This window comes from Mus caroli, chromosome 5 (assembly GCF_900094665.2).
Source record: "Mus caroli chromosome 5, CAROLI_EIJ_v1.1, whole genome shotgun sequence".
Classification (NCBI taxonomy): Eukaryota; Metazoa; Chordata; class Mammalia; order Rodentia; family Muridae; genus Mus; species Mus caroli.
The window spans coordinates 58,924,733-58,946,031 of record NC_034574.1 but is presented as its reverse complement, the minus strand read 5'-3'; the positions used below and the strand labels follow the sequence as shown (position 1 = coordinate 58,946,031).

The 21,299-nt window shown below is 36.4% G+C and overlaps 1 protein-coding gene across 1 annotated transcript in view; it reads left to right on the top strand.

The window, feature by feature from the left end:
• The window catches only part of Pds5a (PDS5 cohesin associated factor A), an 81,628-nt gene that overhangs the window by 49,949 nt on the left and 10,380 nt on the right, over window positions 1–21,299 (top strand). Inside the window, exons 16-25 of the mRNA XM_029477785.1 lie at window positions 1,342–1,457; window positions 6,715–6,820; window positions 7,546–7,706; window positions 10,864–10,987; window positions 11,985–12,143; window positions 14,651–14,719; window positions 16,413–16,549; window positions 18,352–18,475; window positions 18,708–18,912; window positions 19,240–19,354. Of these exons, the coding sequence (XP_029333645.1) occupies window positions 1,342–1,457; window positions 6,715–6,820; window positions 7,546–7,706; window positions 10,864–10,987; window positions 11,985–12,143; window positions 14,651–14,719; window positions 16,413–16,549; window positions 18,352–18,475; window positions 18,708–18,912; window positions 19,240–19,354 (1,316 nt within the window). The remainder of the gene's footprint in view (window positions 1–1,341; window positions 1,458–6,714; window positions 6,821–7,545; window positions 7,707–10,863; window positions 10,988–11,984; window positions 12,144–14,650; window positions 14,720–16,412; window positions 16,550–18,351; window positions 18,476–18,707; window positions 18,913–19,239; window positions 19,355–21,299) is intronic.

The following is a 21,299-nucleotide window of genomic DNA, read 5'->3' as shown; positions in this document are numbered from 1 at the left end:
CTGCAATCTCAGCCTTTAGGAGACCAGGGCAAGAAAATCACCATGACTTCATGACCAGTCTGCAATCAGTATCGCGGTCCTGTTTGTTTGCTTGTCTGCTGTTAATAAATAAATACAACAGCCAATCAAATAGCTTGGTAGATAAAGATACTTCCTATGAAGTCAAAAGAGTTTGATCCTGTACCCATGTGGTGGAGGGAGAAAACAGAATCCCTTAAATTAGACAGATGTAATTTAAGAGGTTGCTACTAGTTCCTGTTTTTCTCACCTTCCTATTAATTATTAGCACAGTGTAACTTGTATATATTATTTAAATTACCTATGTTCTTTTATATAAAATATAATTACAAGACCCTGTAAATTGGGGTGGGGGTGGAGTCATACATTGTGCTTATGTAGGTCTGAGAAAAAAAGTGTTAGAGGCCAGCATCTAAATGGAACAGCATCATTGTGTCACAATTGGCTACTGCATTTCTAGTTTCTGGGAATGAACATTTCTGAATAAAATAGAAGAGAGCTATTTTTAGTGGTAAGCTCCCACCTGAGTTCAAAACTAAAACCTACAATGGAAGGAGAGAACTGGACACTTACTGGTGGTTGTTCTTCACATATAAGTCATGGAAAGCATGCACCCACAAAAAAGACACATACTAGTAATAATAAATAAAATTTAAATTAAAAAAAAAAGGTAAATATATGTAGTCTGACTTGTCACTGGAACTCTGAGATTTAGACCTGGTTGATAATGTACTATCATGGTTACATCACCTGGAAGGTCTCAAAAAAAAAAATGAGAGAGTTCTTGCAAGAAAGCCATTCTTTGTCAAGGGTAGTTGGTATATAATACTGTCATCTTGAGCTTAAATACAGACAATTAAACCACTGAGCCATCTCTCTAGCCTCACATTTTTCTTTTATAGAGATAAATAGCTCTAATATTGTTCTCTGAATTGTGGGCATTACGCTCATGTGGACAAACATATGCTTTTCAGGGAAATTAACTGAAATAAAATATCCTAGTAAATTATAAAATAATAAAACCATTTATCCATACTTATAAATAAATAAAAATTTTTCAATAAAGCATTATGTTATTAAACTAAGTAAAAATTCTATAGCAGAAGCGTAAGGCAGTAAATAGGAGTTACCTATCTGTCCTTTTCTGTTTTCTGCTGTCTGGATTTTACAGTGAGTGCTTACTATAATCAGTGCCTAAAGCAGACATTGTTTTCACTTTTTCTGGGTTTTCAATTTTTCAGTGAATCCTCTTTCTTTAGTTAATCTAATTGTGAAAAATACTAAAGGTATAAAACTCAACAGTAAAACCTTTTTCTTTTATAGAGGGAAATAGCTCGGAAACTTGCAAATCCTAAGCAGCCAACCAACCCTTTTCTAGAGATGGTTAAATTTCTTTTGGAAAGAATTGCTCCTGTGCACATTGATTCAGAAGCCATAAGGTAAGGTAGGGAGTGTATGGAGAGTAAAAATAGATGCTCATTCAACGTGCATGAGTGTGAGCTTAGGTGTTGGACCCATAGAGTTCTGGAAACCATCTGTTTAAAGCTCTCTTTATAGCAGAGTGTACCTGCCGTTCTAATAGAAGGCTAGGCATTGCATTATTATTTAAGGCTTTATTTTTTATTTATGTTTTTAAAGAGTACTTGCATTTAGATTTATTCTGTATGTGCTAATTTGAAAAATCTGCACATGGCACTCACTAATTCTTAATCCACATAGATGCTGATTTGGACCTAGTTCAGTACGTAGCACCTACCTGGAAGCATTAGCCATGTCACCTGTGTGAGTCATTATTGTGGTTCTGTGAGAAGGCATGTTCTTCTAGTGTTCAAGGGTCACCCTAACAGGATAATGTTGGCTGGCAAGTTAGAAAATACAATTTCTCTTTAGTTGTAGAAACTAAAACTTTCAGTACCAAGATATTAACATTTTTTTCTGAAGTCATTCTCTTTGTCTTCTAGACAGCTACCATCTTCTCACTGTGTTTGCACATGATCATTCCTTTGCATGCCCAGGATCAATCTGTTTTCTACTCTTCTTAAGAAATAGTGCTCAACCAAGATTAGGCTCCTCCATCCATGTGGTTTCACCTTACACAATCATTCCTTACTGCCCTATCTCCAGATAGAGTCACGTTCTGAGACACTGGTAGCTGGAATCTGTGAACTATCGAGCAATGGGACAACTTATACATGAGCTCTACTATTTAAGATTTCCCGATCCAGTTTTCTACTTTGCAAATTAAAACAAAAAGAAAACTAAAAAATGTTGGGTCACAACATGTTTGTTTATAGTTAGTTTCGAAATCGTGGCCATATTCTTTCTTGTCAATATCCTTTGGTATGTGCCTTTTACTTTCTGCCTCCCCTACCTTTTGTGCAGCTGTGTGTATGTGCAGTCATGAGCGTGCACACACACACACACATGTGCTGGGGATTGAATTCAGAACCTTTCGAATACTAAATGCATGTTCTTATCAATCAGGTCACCCCTACATCTCTAGCATCACATTTATTGGGTGAAAGATACAATGTAGTAGAAATAGGAACTCTTGAGTGTGCATATTAACTTTAGAAGGAATGTGCTATAACAGCAAGATGTCTCACAGGGGTTCATCGTGTCAGCAAATTACTATTGTTTGATTCCCAGTGTTCAAACTCTGCTGAAATCTCATCATGAGTTATTTGATCTCAAAGAAGAACATCTTGGTTAATATTTCTACCCGACTGTAATTTTGTAAGAATGTCAGTGTTTATTAATTTTTATGAGAAAAACATATATGTTGTATATCTTTAGTCCCAACACGTTTAAAGTAGAGGCAAATGGATATTTTAGTTTATGGCCATCCTGATCTACATAGTGATATGCAGGCCAACCTGGGATACGTGGGGAAATCCTATTTCACAAGAAGTAAAAGCCATATTCTTTATATTTATCCAGATAGTCACAAACTACTATATTATTATAAATAAGGGTTTATTTTTTTTTAACTTAGTGGCTTTGTGGAAAGTACATTGTGTACTTAGTAAAGAATAAGTTATATAACTGGAACTGTGTGTGGGTGTATTGTTATAAAAGACTTCAAAAAATATAAGTTATATATCTGATGAGTGTTAAAAGGAAGTAGAAATTACTGGGGTTAGCTGAGTGAGGACTACTGGGGATAAGGTCCAGGTTCCTAGTCTCGAATCTGGGTTGCTTAGGGACTGTGAGCTTCAGTATACCACTCTCTAAAATTACAGTAATGATAATTACCACATACTAAAATTACTGAAATTTATATGTATGTAAATATCCATATTAAATAATACATAAAACATATAATCTAACACAATTTACCATGTGTCATATATATAACATGCTGATTAATATTTATAGTTGTTTTAGGCGAAAATAGCAAACAAAGAAAAAGGGACAAAGAGATTAAGAAATACTTAGATAGGCCAGTGGGGGGTGGGGGAGTAGGGAGGGGCAGAGGCTAGAACTTTCTTATATATAGACCAGGCTGGTCCTGAGCTTGTTAGCCTCCTGGCTCTGACTCCTGAGTGTTGGGGATATAGGCTCAGACCACCCATCAAGATTTTAAGAGAAAACATTGGTGGCAGACATGTTTTTGTTTTTGTTTTTACACTCCTTTAATCTCAGAACTAGAGAAACAGAGCCTGGTAGATCTCTGTTACTTTAGGGCTAACCTGATCTACATGATTAGTTCCAGGGTAGTTGGGGCTTACTTACACACAGTTTCAGAATATAAACAAAAGGAAAGATTATCACAAAATTATATGATCATTGTGATAATGGTTGAAACTCAGGAATGAACTAAATTAGAGTGGACAGAGGTAAGGAGAAAGAACTGGATACTGAGGCTACAATGATGACATGAAATTTTGAAAAGTATTTTTTTTTAATATTTTTTTTAAAGATTTATTTATTTATTATATGTAAGTATACTGTAGCTGTCTTCAGACACTCCAGAAGAGGGCGCCAGATCTCGTTATGGATGGTTGTGAGCCACCATGCGGTTGCTGGGATTTGAACTCTGGACCTTCGGAAGAGCAGTCGGGTGCTCTTACCCACTGAGCCATCTCACCAGCCCTGAAAAGTATTTTTTTTTAACAAGGAATGGCAACACTTAGGAAATTATGAATGAATTATGTAAGCCGTGAAGGTTAGGGTAGCATGATGGCTGAGCACATAAAAATGTATGCCTCCAACCCTATCTGTAATTGGAGTGTGATTCCCAGAACCCGCATGGCTGAAGAAGAGAACTGAGTCCTCTTCCCGTGTGCCATGTGTACACACAGAGATAGTTGATAAACAAGTACACGTGAAGGCAAGGGGAGTGGAAGGCTGTTCTGCAATGAAGATGATATGGTCTTCCTCCCTTCCTTCCTGAGATGGCTTCTCTGAATAAATAGACCTGTCTGTCCTGGCACTCACTATGTAGACCTTGCAGGAGACACATGTTCAGTTCCTAGTACTCATATTAGGCAGCTGATAATCATCTGTATCTCTTTCTCTAAGACATTTAATGCCATCTTCTGCCCTTTGTAGGCACCACATAAACACACAAAAAATAAAAAGCAAATCTTTAAAGAAAATGAGAAAAGAAACTAAATGGTGGAGGCCTCACAGGATACCTGGAAGTTAAATAAATGCTAACAGCTAGCTCAGGAAAGAAGGGGAGAGTGCCATGGCCAGTGCAGTTTCTCTCGGATCCTTTAGAGAGAAAACTCTCTAGGGCTTTGTTGATGACAAAGACTCGGGACTTGCTCCCCCGCCCGACCATCACCATGCTACACAAAACAAACGGTAGAATTTGCACACAGAAGACTGTAGAGTCCTGGTCCCCCTCAGCTACACTGACATTTGAGAAATCAGAGGTCTAAATTTTTTTCATAATTCTAATTGCTTTAGGAGATAGGTTGGAATGTGAGACAATAAACACAGACTCCTTTAAGTAAAAAAATGAGGTTATCTTGAGCCAAGTGACATCAGTGCTAGGAACCAAACCTTGATTGTCTACAGGTGTGGTAGTTAGTATGTGATACGACTCACTGAGCCACCTCCACACCCTAATGATTTTATTTTATTTTATTTTTTGCAGTTCATGCTGGCTTCTTGAACTTGTATTTTTCTTCCTTCATCTTCCCAACTGCTAATATTCAATTGTCTATTACACAATTCAGGTTCATTCCTTGTTTTGTTTTGTTTTTTAAATATCCTTTATGGTAACAAATGTCTGTGGTCCAGCTCTTAGCACATAGACATTATTATCCTCTGCTACACATTGAGTGTAAAGCCAGCCAGGGCTATGTAAGACCGTCTCAGCAACAAGTTTCTTGATTTTCACAAGTGTATGTTAAACCCTCCTCAGATTGATGATCAGTTAGAGTTAATTAGAAGAGAGTCTAGACAATATACAGAGAGATTCTTTCCTCTAAACAAGTCATGATAATTTGATTGAAGCAATAATGTCAACAAAAGAGAAAAAATTTCTCACCCTGTCTCTCAAACACACATACTTGTCTCACTCTGTTTTTTGAGACCGTATCTTGCTGTATAACCCTAGTTATCTTGGTATTGCTATGTATCCACACTGGCCTTGAACCCATGACAGTCCTTCCACTTTAGCCTTAATTTTACCAGAATTACAGGTGAGCACCACCACACCCAGTTGTGTGGCATCGAGGATCAAACCCAGTTTTGACAAGCTAGGCAGCCCTTCTGCCTACAAACTACACTCCCAGTCTCATATCTGTTTTTGTTTTAAATGCTATGCCTTTAGCCAGAGGAGGTAACTAGAGCCCTGTAATTGTAGTCCTGTGCAGTCCTCCCACCCGAGGACTGAGTCAGGCAGACCTGACTCCTCAGGGAAATCAGCTGAGGGTACAGCTGAAGCCTTGTCTGAGAAACAAACCATCTAATCTGTTAGGTAGTTGGATCTTATTGATCATGTAGTGTTCTGTGGTATTAAATAGTTGACAGTACACAGTTTCCAATTGCATGTTTGTAAATATGCTTTTTTTTTTTGATTAATTGGTTCTGTTAGTAATTTCTTAGGATGGAATTACTGATTCTAAAAATTTCATAGTGTAATTAATGCTACTTTCCCTGTATGTGTTCACTGCAATGTGTTTGCATTACACATACTCATTTTGAGTATGCACATGCATGTGTTCCACATACTTTGAGGTCAATGAATAATGTTAGGAATCTTTGCCTCCTATCATGTGGGTTCCAGGACTCACATGATCTTGACTTACATCAAGATTGGCAGCAAGCACTTTTACCCACTGAGTCATCTTACCTGGCTTCTACTCTGTGAATTTTGTTCTGAATGGCCGTTTGCCCAATCTTTAACTATTTTTATATTGTTTTTATTAAAATATATTACAATCACTTTATATGTGAAAACTCTTTATATGTGTAAATATTGGAAGAACTAATATTAATATTATAGTATCTTATTTAACTGGCTTATTTATCAATCAGATTGTTGTTACTATAACACATTAAGTTTTTGGGGAGGGTAAGATAACTGTAAGCTCTCCTATGGTGTAGTCCACACTGATTCTCAGGCTACAGACATTTTCTTTGACCATGGTCTTTTTACATTCTCTGTTTATCATATTGTAGTTGGGATGCATTACTAGTTTCAGTAGTCTTACTAACCTACGTTTCTTCATTTACTAGTGCACTAGTAAAACTGATGAATAAGTCTATTGAAGGGACGGCCGATGATGAAGAGGAGGGTGTCAGTCCAGACTCAGCCATCCGCTCAGGACTTGAGCTTCTTAAGGTATTTCTTCTTGGTAATTTTATCTCCATTAACTTCTAAAAATAAATAAGGGTGTTCCCTTTATGGTGTGCATGAGGGGGATTATTTTAAGTTAGATTATTCAAAAGATTAAATTTTTTTGGTTTATCTTCTTTTGTTTGTTTGGTTTGGTTTTGGTTTTCCGAGACAGGGTTTCTCTGTGTAGCCCTGGCTGTCCTGGAACTCACTTTATATTTTTTTTATCTTCTTTTGTTTGTTTGGTTTGGTTTTGGTTTTCCGAGACAGGGTTTCTCTGTGTAGCCCTGGCTGTCCTGGAACTCACTCTGTAGACCAGGCTGGCCTCGAGCTCAGAAATCTTCCTGCCTCTGTCTCCCGAGTGCTGGGATTAAAGGCGTGTGCCACCACGCCCAGCACGTTTTGTTTTTTTAAAAACAAGAATCTCATTCTATAGCCTAGACTGGCATGAAAGTCTCATCTATCCGTCTGCCTCATAGCCTGCCACATACTGTGATTACAGATGCCTGGTAACATGCTTGTCAACTATCTTGGGAAAGAGACTGGAATGTACCCCTCAGGATTCTTGTTAAAGTCTCTGAGTAAAAGTAACTGTAGTTGGGGCTAAATGATGTAATTTACAGCTAGCATTTGCACACCAGACGTTTACATTCTATTTATTGAAAGAAACCTCTTTTTTAAATAGAATAGAACTGTTGTCTGTACTCCTAAAGGTGTATCTATTCCTCCAGGTTCTGTCTTTCACACATCCTACCTCGTTCCACTCTGCAGAGACATATGAGTCCTTGTTACAGTGCCTAAGAATGGAGGATGACAAGGTAGCAGAAGCTGCAATACAAATTTTTAGAAACACAGGCCACAAGATAGAAACTGACCTTCCCCAGATACGGTCGTGAGTATTTTTTTTTTTTTTTTACATGGTTAATGTAAAGGATTCCGTGTGGGGGAGTGATGATTTCTCTGTCTCCTGCCCCATCCTATCACAGGTAGGATGGATGCAGTCGGACCAACTGTAGAGATGCAAGGGACTTGAAAGTCTTAGTAATCAAAAGTCATCACAGAATAGTATGGTTAATGTATCTTTCTAGTTTTGTATTTTTTTCTTTCAAACTGACTATAAATGAAGTAGCGACCAACTTCATATTCATATATATATATATATATATATATGAATTAAATAGTAGTGTTCATAAAATATTAATTAGTTGGTTTGTAATTAACAGTGATCATAAGAGTAAAATACAGTTTCATAGTTTCATTTAACATTTTGGGATTATACTTGTGGTAAGGATGGGAAACGTGAAAGAACACATTGATATGTCCATTGCATCATATGTTCATTGGTAGCATAAACATGAAAAATTCATGGTAAATCTAATAGGAACAATGTTTGTCTCATAATGTAATAAAAATAGAACAAATGGACTTGTGTAGGTTTTATTAAATGGAATTTATGTGGAAGAAAGGGATTGTCCAGTTAGTCTTTGTCTTCAAGGAACTTTGTGGTCTAAAAATTTAATTGTTTATATATCTATACATACAAATCAAAAAGATTATTAGGGCCAGGCTTGGTGGATCAGGTCAGAAACCAGGCAAGAATGACTTTGTCTCAAAATTGTTTTAACAAGGACTTGGGGGGTTACGTATTTAGCTCAGTGAGAGAATACTTGCTTGGCACACACGAGGCCTTTGTTCAAACCCCTGTGCACATAAAAGGAAAAAAGATTATTAACATGTAGGTAGGATAAAGTTTGACATTTTCTTCTAGGCTTGGAATAGTTTACATTTTAAGGCAAGAGTCCTACTTTTAAAAGAATGCTCTATCAAAATAAGCATTAGAAAAAAATAGATATACGTGGAATAGTTAACTTTAGAATCAAATATGGAAACCTTAATAGTTGAGGATAAAAGAAATAATCAGAAATGCAAAAACACTAAAGACCTCAATAACAGCCACAATGGTGCCTCTTAATTAATTCTAGCACTCTGGAAAATACAGAGAAAACATTCATTTATTTTTGTATTATTTCTGGCTTGCTTAAAAAAAATACTACATATACCTACATCTTGATTGAAATTGTATCTTGGGCTGGAGAGGTGGCTCAGCAACTGAAAGCACACACTGCTCTATGATTACAGAGGATCCTAGTGCTCAGAATAACTTTAATTTCAACTTCAGGGAGTCTGACACTTGACCATCACAGGCCTCTGTACTCAAGTGTACATGCCCACATGCAGGCTTATAACCAAAATTAAATGTTTTATTTATGTTTAATAAATAAAAATCTAATCTATGACTTTTCTTTTAAGTTGGTTATAAAGTCAGCTACCACTTTCCTGTTGCAACAAAGACAAATAGAGCAATTAAACAGAGTTCATCATAAAATATTTACTAGTTGCTTGGTAACAGATAATGACACTAAATGTATATTTAAGTGTATTTTCTTTAGTTATTTAGTACTAGTAGTAGTATGAACAAAAGACCAAACCGGACTCAGGGTTATCTAGACTAGTTAGACCCGGAAATCCCTACCCTTCAGGTCACATCTCCCCAGAGATTGGCTTTCAATGTTCATGAACATGTCAGAATTAAACTGAGGAGCATATTTCGGGCTTTTTCTGGCTTTTGGTTGAGGTATATGTCTTGTGGTCTTGAATATTGCTATTAAGGTCTATTATTAGACTTTTTTTTTAATTGTTTTACTGCAGGCCTTTGCATTTGATGATAACAACTTTTTGGCTTATAAAATAAAATGGAACCCTTTCTAATTATATTGAAGGTGTAACAAATAATTGCTGTAGAGTTTTGTTGCTGTACAGATTTTGTCTGATTATAATCGTTTATGTTTATCCTGAAAAGTTGAAGCCAAGGGTTTCATGTGGCTCCATGCTGGTGACATTGTGTGTGTAAGGGCCTGACTTTCGTCTCTAGCATTTGGAGGTGGGATATATGTGTGAGCCTAGGAAAATAAAAGGAAGAGATTTGTTACTGTTGTTTTGTGAATGCTTTCCGACTTGATACATGTACATATTTTGTCATTAATATGAATATATTTTCTTCAAATACATCTTTTCTATATGGCCAGCGTTTATTGCTTTACGATATTTGTTTTCAGATTGTTCTAGAGATATATGTACTTTTAGTTTATCTTTCATGTTAATATAGTGATTAAATGCATTTATTTTATCTTTTTTTTTTAACTTTGAAAATCCAGCCTCACCTTCTCTTATTCGTATAGTCTTTGGCAGTTGTAGTTCATTCTTTTGTTATTGCTTTCTTTGCTGTGCTACATATAATATTTCTTTTCAGGTGTTAATATTCATTAGTCAAATTAATCCAATTTTAAAAATACCTAGGATGGTAACTACACATGTCCTAGATGATAGTGGAAACCTTTCTATTCCTGTGTACCTACCATCACAAGTATCATTTCAGCTGTTTAATAACACTTGACCTCCTGCTACTTTTTTCCTTGACTACTTTGAAATAATGGAAGGGAATTCTAAAAGGGAACTGAAAAATTAGGAGTGTGTTCTTAGTATGTAAATGTGATTATATGCCCTAGAGCAAGTCATAGATTATTAAGGGTGGGTTATTTGTTATTTTTTATATTCATATTTTAGTTTTAAAATGAAAATTGTTCCCTATTAGATGCCTTGGTTTATGAGACAAAGATGGAACTTTAAATTTTTCTAGCAATCACGTAATTTCTAAGAAAGCCTGCACCACCAGCACATATCTAAGTAGGGTAAATGAGGATAAAAAGAGACTTGTATACTTCAGAAAAACACAACTAGGGCTGGTGAGATGGCTCAGTGGGTAAGAGCACCCAACTGCTCTTCCAAAGGTCCAGAGTTCAAATCCCAGCAACCACATGGTGGCTAACAACCATCCGTAACGAGATCTGGTGCCCTCTTCTGGAGTGTCTGAAGACAGCTACAGTGTACTTACATATAATAAATAAATAAATAAATAAATAAATAAATAAATCTTTTAAAAAATAAATAAATAAAAAAAGAAAAACACAACTATATTATTATTTTTACAGAACCTTGATCCCCATTTTACATCAGAAAGCCAAGCGGGGCACTCCACACCAAGCAAAGCAGGCTGTTCACTGCATCCATGCCATCTTCTCAAACAAGGAGGTCCAACTGGCACAGATTTTTGAGGTATACATGGAATATGTTTCCTTTGGCTTGTCAGGCTCTGTGCTTTGGAATAGCTAGAGTCTACATTTCAAGGCTGTTTGTATGTCTTCTTACACTGCGGTGTACTTCTTGAGCACTTGTCTGCTCAGCCCTGTGTTCACTGTTAGTCCTGTGTTTCATATGAGAGTACTCTCCTTAGCTTTAGTCTTGCCTGCGCTAGCTTATCCGCACTGCTGAACTGCCCTTGCTTAAGTACCTACAACTATACCTGAAGGCTACTCTTCCTGTCCATTCTCTGTGTATGATCTCTGGACAGACTGCTTCTTGAAAGGCATTCCTATTGTTAAAATTGGAGATATATTTCCACAAACTCTTATTTTTACAATTCAAGGTTGTTTAAGCTGTCAAAAATCCACCAAAGTAACAAATTAGAAGAGAATAATGCAGCTGTCCTTATTTCTACTTGTTTTACTTGGGCTTTTTCTATTTTCTATATTTTTTCAATTTTATTATTGCCTGCGTTACTCTTACCACTGTGATTAGTCATTATAACCAAAGTAACCTACAGAAGAAAGCATTTAATTAGAGCCTTGCTTATAGTGTCAAAGGTCATGTTGGGAAGTATGGCAGCTGGCAGATAGAAGAAGTAGCTGAGAGCTCACATCTGTCCCACAAGTTGTGAGCAGAGACATAACACTCTGTCTGTTGTGGGCTTTTGAAACATCAAAGGCCTTTCCAATGACTTACCTTTTCCAGTAAGGCCACATCTTCTAATCTTCCCAAACTGTTCCAGTAACTGGGGACCACACATTGGAACATGTGAACCTAATGGGGCCTTTCTCATTTGAATTACCACAATCATATTTCAATAGGTGAAATAACAGTATCTAAGATAGATACAATTAATTATGATTGTTTCAGTAAAACAGATTGACTTGGGCATGGTAAAATTATTAGGACTGTAGAATATCTAAATACTTACAAAACCAATTGATAATTGTTTGTTTTCTTTTCATAGCCACTCAGTAGGAGTCTGAATGCTGATGTACCAGAGCAACTTATAACTCCATTAGTTTCACTGGGCCACATTTCCATGTTAGCACCAGATCAGTTTGCCTCCCCGATGAAATCTGTAGTGGCAAACTTTATTGTTAAAGACCTTCTAATGAACGACAGGGTGAGTTTCTAACTTAATTACATCTGGAGCCTTGAGTTTAAGGCTCTTTTTTTATCGTGGAAACATCTCTTTTTCAGTCCCCTGTGTGTGTGTGTGTGTGTGTGTGTGTGTGTGTGATTGTGATCTGATGTGACTGATGTGTCCAATAGGATCTAACTTTTTGTCCCTTGTGTGTGTGTGTGTGATTGTAATCTGATGTGACTGATGTGTCCAATAGGATCTAACTTTTTGTCCCTTGGTACAAGTTTTGAAATATCACACTACATCCTATTAATATAAGTGTCACTTTAAAATAATAGTTTCTTTTTTCAAAGATTCTTTTTATTTTATGTGTATTGGTGTATTTCCTGCATATTTTCTGTGCATCATGAGTGTGGTATGTCTGTGCAGGCTAGAGAAAGTCAGTGGATCACCTGGATCTGAAATTACAGACAGCCCCATGTGAGTGCTGAAAATACCAACTAGGTGATAGCAAGTTTTCTTAAATACTGAGCCATCTTTGTAGCCCTTATACTGTATTTTATCATATATTTTTTAAAAGGATCTTACAGTCTAAAATTAGAGAGAGTGCAGACACAGGCACATTTATGAATATCTTTACTTTTAGTGTAACATTGAGCACTTTACACTCATATTTTCTGAAATTAGAGAAGATGAGGATTAACACCAAATATTCACAGCGATCATCATGTTAAGATGGTTTGTGTTCTTGTTCAGAATAGGATCTAAGCTGCCACACCAGCCCGTATCCAGCTATTTTTCTATTTTTTTTTTTTTTTGAGGCAGGGTCTTCTTGGGTTGGCCTGAAACTGGGTGTGTAGCTCATGCTGGCCTTGAACACATTAGTGACGTACCTGTCTCTGTCTCTCAATAAGTGAGAGAATAAGTGAGCCAACATGTCCAACCTGATTGTCCTTCTCCTTTCCTCCCTCCCTCCCCCCTGTAAAGCAGTATTTTACTATATAGGTTTGGTTGTTCTAGAACTCACTCTGTAGATCAATCTGGCCTAAATCTCACAAAGACCTGCCTGCCTCTTCCTCCTGAAAGCTATACTAAAGATGTGTGCGATTATGCCCAGTCTTTTAAAAAGTTATTTATTTATTCAGTTTAGGGTGTTCATGGCAGTTTGCTTGTGTCAGAGGACACCTTTATAGAGTGCTTTCTTCTTCCACCATGTGGTTCCTGGGGAAAGCAGTTTGTCAGGCTTGGTCGTAAATGCTTTTTCTTCTGAGCTATCTTCACTCTCACTCAAGAGAGAGATATTCGCAAATGGAGACACTCTTCTACCTACTAAGCAATGGACTCAATTTCCCTTTATTTTTATTTATATATATATATGTGTGTGTGTGTGTGTGTGTGTATATATATATATATGTGTGTGTGTGTGTGTGTGTGTGTGTGCCCTCAGAATTCTGCATGGTGACTATGGATTTATTCTAGAAATCTTTTTTATTTGGCATGTTTCCCAGATTCATTTTATTGTATTATTAATCATGATTTCATGTATTTTCTTCCCTGTTGAGAAATACTCCACTTTTATTTTTTGGTCTATTAATTAACAGTTCGGTTTTTGGTAATTGTAGTTAATGTCTATACATAGCAAAAGTAAAATTTCTGAGTCAGATGATTATCGGACATATTTTAGATATCACCAAACTGGTTGCCATTGTGTCTGTTGTCCATTTTTAATCTTTTTACCAAATAAGTCTGTAGGTTCCAGTTTCTCCACACCTTTTTGAGAGATTGAATATAAAATATTTTATTATGAATGTGGTATTCTTTTCTCTCTGTTTTTAATTAGAATCATTTTCTACGTGCTTATTTGCCATCTGTGTATTTTTGGAGAGTGGTCTGTTTGGATCCTTTAGTGTTTTTGGTTGTTACTGTTGAGCTGTAAGTTGTGACAGTTTCAAGGTACAGTCTCATCTACCCCCGCTGGATTTGAAACCTTATGTATAAGAAAAGCTGGCCTTTAGATCCTATATGTCTGCCCCTCTCTCCTAAATTATGGGATTAAAGGCATTCATTACGGCACCAGCGACATTTACTTGGATGTTCTGGGGAGTAAGCTCTTCTTTAGTATGTGTCTTCTTTTCCTGTGTCGTCTTCTGACAGATTATTGGGTTTTCCTTTTTAGGTGATGTTTGTAGATGGTATCACTGTCTAGCAACATTCTTAATTTGTTGGCACCTGGTTTTCTCTTTTCCCAGAACATGGTATTCGTGTTCTTGACAAAGTGAATTGACCCATATAATAAAAGGGTTACTTTTGGTGGGGTTTTGTTGTTGTTGTTGTTGTTTTTTAATAAAAAGTTTTTCCCCCTCTTCTATTCCATTGTTGTGTATTTACATTCTTGTTTCAGAGTCTTGGTTACTGTAGGTTTGTAGTATGTTTTGAGGTTGGAAAATGTGACTCCTCTAATTTCATTCTCTAAGTTCTTTTACCTGTATATTTTCACACTGTGTAGTAATTGGGATGAAAAACTAAATTTCTTCTATTATCTATAGTCAACAGGTGAGAAGAATGGAAAATTATGGTCTCCAGATGAGGAAGTTTCTCCTGAAGTTCTAGCAAAGGTATATTTGCTTAGGTATTAATGACCTTGATGTGGAAAAAAGGGAATGCTTGCAGGACTTGCTTATCCTGCACTTTTTCATGTTATAGTTAATAAGCATTTTCTAGTGTGCTGCTGTTTTTTTTTTTACTTATTTATTAAGTGTGTGTATGTGTTGTTTGTGTGCACATAGGCATGCAGGTTTTCTTAGAGGCTAGAGATAGTCAGCTCTAAAGCTATAGTTACAAATGATTTTGAGTCACCTGTGTGAGGACACACGTGCGTCCTCTGGAAGAGCAAGTAGTGCTCAAAACTGCTGAGCCTGGTCTGGTCTTCAACCTAAATGGGCTTTATTGTAGAGCTCATTATACATTAATATTTCTCTAAGGAAATGCAGGTGTTGTTGTTTCTGGATTTTTGCTATATTTTGTTTGGTGGTATGACCTGGTGGTGGAAGGATTTAACCACATCAGTGTTCCTCCACTGAGCTCACCCTATTCTATGCTGAGTCAGTGCTATGACATTCAGTACACTTAAGTATATGAGCCTCTATATTACTTTCTTAGTCATATATTTTTGTCTGATTTTTGTCAGATTGTCAGTAAATATATGAAATAATATCTAGGTCTTTAGCTCTTCATATATATTGATAGCAATCTTTCAGATAATTAAGGCCACAAATAATTACCTAAGCCCCAATGTTTTTGTTGAGATAATTTAAAATGTACCAGACTTTACATATTCGATAGTTTTCTGGTACTATAATATTTTATCTAAATAATTGTTTTTAACAGCATATTGGCTATTTTTAAGTTTTTGAAGAGTTTTGAAGATACTGGAGACTTCTGGAGTTAAATTAAAATCTATAATGATTAGATCAGAAAAGTTAGTATATATCATTCTTTTTATTGAAAATGTCCATAGTTATCTCTACTTGCTACTTTGAAATATAGTCATTGTTAAAATGTAATTATTAATTGTGATCTTAGCCAGCTGTTGGTGCATGTCTTTAATGACAGCCCTCAGGAGGCACAGGCAGTTGGATCTGTAGGCCAGCCTTGTCTACATAGTGATTTCCAGGAAAGCCAGAGCTTTGTAGAGACTCACTGTCTTTATACAAACAAACCCAAACAATAAGTAAACAAATGAATAAATAAAAGTTACTCCATCTATACATGTATGTTGCTGTACCAGTTAGCACCTATTTCTTCCTCCTCACACCTATCTAATATCTAGAAATTAGTAGTTTAAATATTTTTTTTAGTTGTATGTTTTTCAGTAATTACAAAAGTCTTCTTATATCAAAAATCTGGGTAACAAGACTTGACTGAGTTATCAGTCATGGAATGGATATCTTTTGCTTTCTCTGTTGGAAGTAAGAGCATGCACAGCTGTGGAATTTTTACACATTGGGTGGAGGGGACTGTGCTTGTCTTTGTGATAATTGCCTAGTGATAGCATTAGCCATGATGAGGTGTGCGGAGAGCAGAGACTGTGGGAGCAACTGCGTAAGAGCTGTGTGGTGCTCTACAGTGTGTGTAGAGGTGAATAGGAAGTAATATTCTTATTGCTGCTTGTCTTTTCCCAGTGCTTTGGGTAATAAATTTCCACTGATTAGGATGAATAGTTTTATTAAACAAGTTAATTTAAATTAGTCTTCTCTTTAGTTAGAATTTTAAGTTGCTTTCTTTTTTTAGCATGTTAATATTTTATAGGTACAGGCAATTAAACTTCTGGTAAGGTGGCTGTTGGGTATGAAAAACAACCAGTCTAAATCTGCCAACTCAACTCTTCGGTTATTATCAGCGATGCTGGTTAGTGAGGGCGACCTGACAGAGCAAAAGAGGATCAGGTGAGCTCTCCTCTTCCCACTTGCCTTGCACCTAGGATGGGGTAAGAGTTGCCTAGTATTGAGTGTTTTAATTGCACCGTAAGCTGTGGGTTTATCTCTCTTGAATACATTGAAGACTATTGGTATATTTTTGTCATTTCCAAAAACTATGAACTTCTGCTAATAGATTTTTATTTTAAATCAGCTCAGTGTTACTAAAATCCATATTTGCTGTATAAGAAATTATTGTTGAATTTCTACTCTGTAACACTATGAAAAGTGTAGCAGAATCAGATCACCCCATAATATGATTGAACAAATAGAACAACTCAGTGTTTGCTCAAAAAATGGGGCAGGAGAAGCCTTCTGGCAGTTTGAAGGAATCTTTATACAAGCAAAAAGGAAAACATTGATAATTTCTACTTTTCAGTGTAGTGAAATTACTGTCTCCTTTTTGTCTGTTTGCTTGTTTGTTTGTTTGTTTNTTTGAGACAGGGTTTCTCTGTGTAGCCCTGGCTGTCCTGGAACTCACTTTGTAGACCAGGCTGGCCTCGAACTCAGAAATCCACCTGCCTCTGCCTCCTGAGTGCTGCTGGGATTAAAGGCATGAGCCACCACGCCCAGCTCCTTTTTGTTTCTTACATGAAGAAATTGTCAAGTCCCTTGTTTATTTTCAAATACTTGACATCCAGAGCATCAGCAGTGTTAAATCATGATTTCTACTTAAATTTATGTGAGAGGACACAAAATCTTGTTTTCATGCATTTAGTAGTTATTGAGTACTGTTAGGTACTTGGTACCATTGCGTTATTTAAAGATAACATTAATTATTTCCTCTAAAAAAATCTACTTGAAGAGATACATAGTTATAGTTCATTATGCTTAATGCTTTGATAAATTGAAGAGATATGCAAAAAGTAAATGAAACCCAACATTTTTAAGTTGAGTAAGCCAACAGTTTTATAGCAACAAAATGATTAAAATTGGGTTGGCAGTAATTTCTTATTTAGCATATCTTAACTGTGTACTGAACTGCTTTGTATAGAAGTCTTACAACTTGGTGAGACTTAGTGCACAATTCACGATGCAGTTGAAGGCTAAATACTATTATCACTTGACTTAGAAAAAAATGCTTAAAAAATGCTTAACTATTTGTTGTTCTAATGCAGTCTAAACTTAATTTTTGCTTGCTCACTGGGAAATAAAATGAATTCTGTCCTTGTTCTCCTTAGGAGTTGGTTCCATCTTTTTAGGACGGTAGAATAGTTTATATCTGTCCTGTTAATTCTGATTCATCCACATTTTTGAAACTTGATAAAAGTCCTTTAAGATACACATATAACCATATTCTAATCTCTATGAGCATTTCTTTTAAATTGTTACACTGACATTCATAAAAATGTGTACGATTAATGTAGAGTCTAAATTATGGGTATAAATGGATATGATGTTCAAACTAGATTTCACATGATGATTGGGTTGTTTAAGTCAGTGTTCCGCAATGCATGTGAATAGGGAATACAGACTGTGATGAATGTGGCTTTTCTTAGTACTGTTAGTGGTTTGATAGTAGAATAAAGCAACCTGCGTGGTGGGCGAGAAGGTGGAGGCAGAGCTTAGCCATGCACCTCAGGGACTGGGGCTTTTCCTCTGTTTAGTCAATAAACACAAGTCCCTTAACAATAACAAAGCAATAAACACAATAGTAACTGCCTTTGTTTGCACAGTGAGTTACCTACTGCCAATCTCACACTCAAAAAGCCATCAGAATTTTATGTGTAAAAGGTTATAGGAAATGTTCATTTCTCTTTGTTTATTTATAGTAAATCTGATATGTCTCGCTTGCGATTAGCTGCTGGTAGTGCCATAATGAAGCTTGCTCAGGAACCTTGCTACCATGAAATTATTACCCCAGAACAGTTTCAGCTCTGTGCACTGGTTATTAATGTAAGTGGAAAACTTATTTCAAATCCTAGTCTTCAGTTTGATTGTATTTACTTTTCTTTGAATACAGATGCATTTGATATATGAATATACACACAAAAGAGATTGTTGTTTCCATCCCTCCAATATAACATAACCGTCATTAATTTTTTACCAAAGAAGGTGCATGTGTGTGCATTTGAATGTGTACAAGTTTTTACCCATCTTGTGTATCTTTGTTTTTGTGCTGATGCAGGATGAGTGCTACCAAGTAAGGCAGATATTTGCCCAGAAGCTTCATAAGGCACTTGTGAAGTTGCTTCTCCCACTGGAGTATATGGCGATCTTTGCTTTGTGTGCCAAAGACCCCGTGAAGGAGAGGAGAGCACACGCTCGGCAGTGTTTGTTAAAGAACATTAGCATCCGCAGGGAGTACATCAAACAGAACCCCATGGCCACTGGTATGTCCTGGATAGTCACAGTGTGTCTCACAGAGGGCCGCGTGCATTTCTACTGGAGTTTATGCTGAAATGTTTAACTTTATACAGTGTTATCAGAGTTGTAGCATATGTAGAAACTGAAATGTTTGGGTAGTTGTGTTTCCTCGTGTAGTCATCAGTGTGCTTTAGTATGTGTCCATCACTCAGATGTTAGAGTGTCTACAGTAACCTAACTTTCCCAGTCATGTGCTGTGTAATAGCTAAGGGAGATAGAAGCAAACGGTTAGAACTCAGACAAGGACAGCAGTTATCAAATCTGTTTTTCTTAACTTCGATGTTTTCCTTTAGAGAAATTATTGTCACTGCTGCCTGAATATGTGGTCCCATACATGATTCACCTCCTAGCCCATGATCCCGATTTCACACGGTCACAAGATGTTGATCAACTTCGTGATATAAAAGAGTAAGTCATGTGTTTCAGCAATTCTACAAACTGTTCGCTCAATTTTTTTTATATTATTATTATTCTCATTGTAATTTTTCTTATGATTCTGAAATTTTTAATTTACTGTTAAGTTTTTAAATTTTTTTCAGAACTATTCTTAGCCCTCTGTTTATTGCTTACACTTATCTAATATTGAAATAGATTAATAAGATATTTTGTGTGGGGGGGGTTGCCTTTTAGTTTGGTAATTTATAAAACTGTGATGAAAATTTCTCCTCATGGATTAAGAATTTTATTTATTCATTTGTATAACTTTTTTTTTTTAATAGAACCACATCTTTCCTTAACAATAATCTTTAGTACTGTGGATATGGTTCAGTTGGTACTTTACCTAGTATGCATGGGGCTCTGAGTTAGAGCCCCAGCCCCACCCAAACCAAGGATTCCAGCATGTACCTATGATCCTACCACTTGAAAGTAGAAGCAGAAGAGTCAGATTCAGGGCCAGTCTGGATTACTGGAGACCATATCTCATAAGTCCAAGGGGTTAAAAACAATCTTTACATGCACAGTAAAAAAATGATCCTACATTTGAAAGAGAACAAGGAGTGGTTAGCATGTGGGCAGAGCTGAGGGGATAAGGGGAGCGGGAAATGTCATCATTGTAGTCTCAGACGAGCTCATTACCCGAGTACGTTCTTATCTCTAGGTGTGTTTCATATAGACTGTAGGAAGAAAGGATTAAAGAAGGCTCAGAATTTTGTCTAAAGAGCTTTAAGAAACTTTGTAGCAATGTGTTCTTTCCCCATTGTCCTTCATGCTTTCATGGGAGAATGCGTGTATATTCTTAGTGCCTGTGAAGGTCAGAAGAGGGTGTTGAATTCCCTGGTGATAGTTGGCACCTGCCATGTAGGATCTGGGAGTGGAACGTGGGTCTTCAGGAAGAACGACCATTTCCCTTAAACACCGAGCCACTTCTGTGTAGGACCATTGCTAGATTTTGTTTTGCATTTGTAAATTAGTATCACTTGTTTGTATTACATTTTTACATGTCAGTAAGCAAATCTTACTCCTAAATTGAACTGGAGATTCATCTGTCTCTTACCACTTTGGTCACTTAAATGCTGTCAGAATTTTAACAGAAAAGATGTTCTATATTACCTTTAACTATTGGCTTGTTAGTTCATCATCTGTTCAGTGTTGTCACCATAGTAATAGTACCTCCATTTGTAAAATGTATGAAATTAAACCTACATTAAAAAATAAGTTTTGGCTCCTTGTAGCTGGTATTATAGGCCGATAGTCACAGTGGCTTGTGAGTTGAAACAAGGCATGTTGGGACCATTAGGTTTCTCAAAATCTTATATTTCAGGGAACTCAGTGAAAAGATTTGTTAAGAAAAATGTGCTTTGAGGAATACAATAAATACAATAATGCTGAGGCATTAGGGTTAAGAGTTCAAAGCCACCAGGCAGTGGCGGCATACGCCTTTAATCCCAGCACTTGAGAGACAGAGGCAGGTGGATTTCTGCATTTGAGTCCAACCTGGTCTTCAGAGTGAGTTCCAGGACAGTAAGGACTAAACAGAGAAACAAAAAAATAGAATTCAAACCCATTCTGAACAAGATACTATCTCAGAAAACTAAAAACAAGCAAAACATACATGTGTAAATGACATTTAAGTTTTCAACATATTCTAACTTTACACAAAAAAATTAACCTGTCCATATGTTTTATATATTTTATATACATATATGCAAAGTATATATACTTTTTTATACTAGACCTTACTAGCATTTTCAATTTGAAGTATAAATCTATACTAGATTGTTACAGAGGTTCTCTCCCTCCCTCCCCCCCCTCTCTCTTTCTTTTCTTCTCTTCTCTTCTCTTCTCTTCTCTTCTCTTCTCTTCTCTTCTCTTCTCTTCTCTTCTCTTTCTTCTCTTCTCTTTCTTCTCCTCT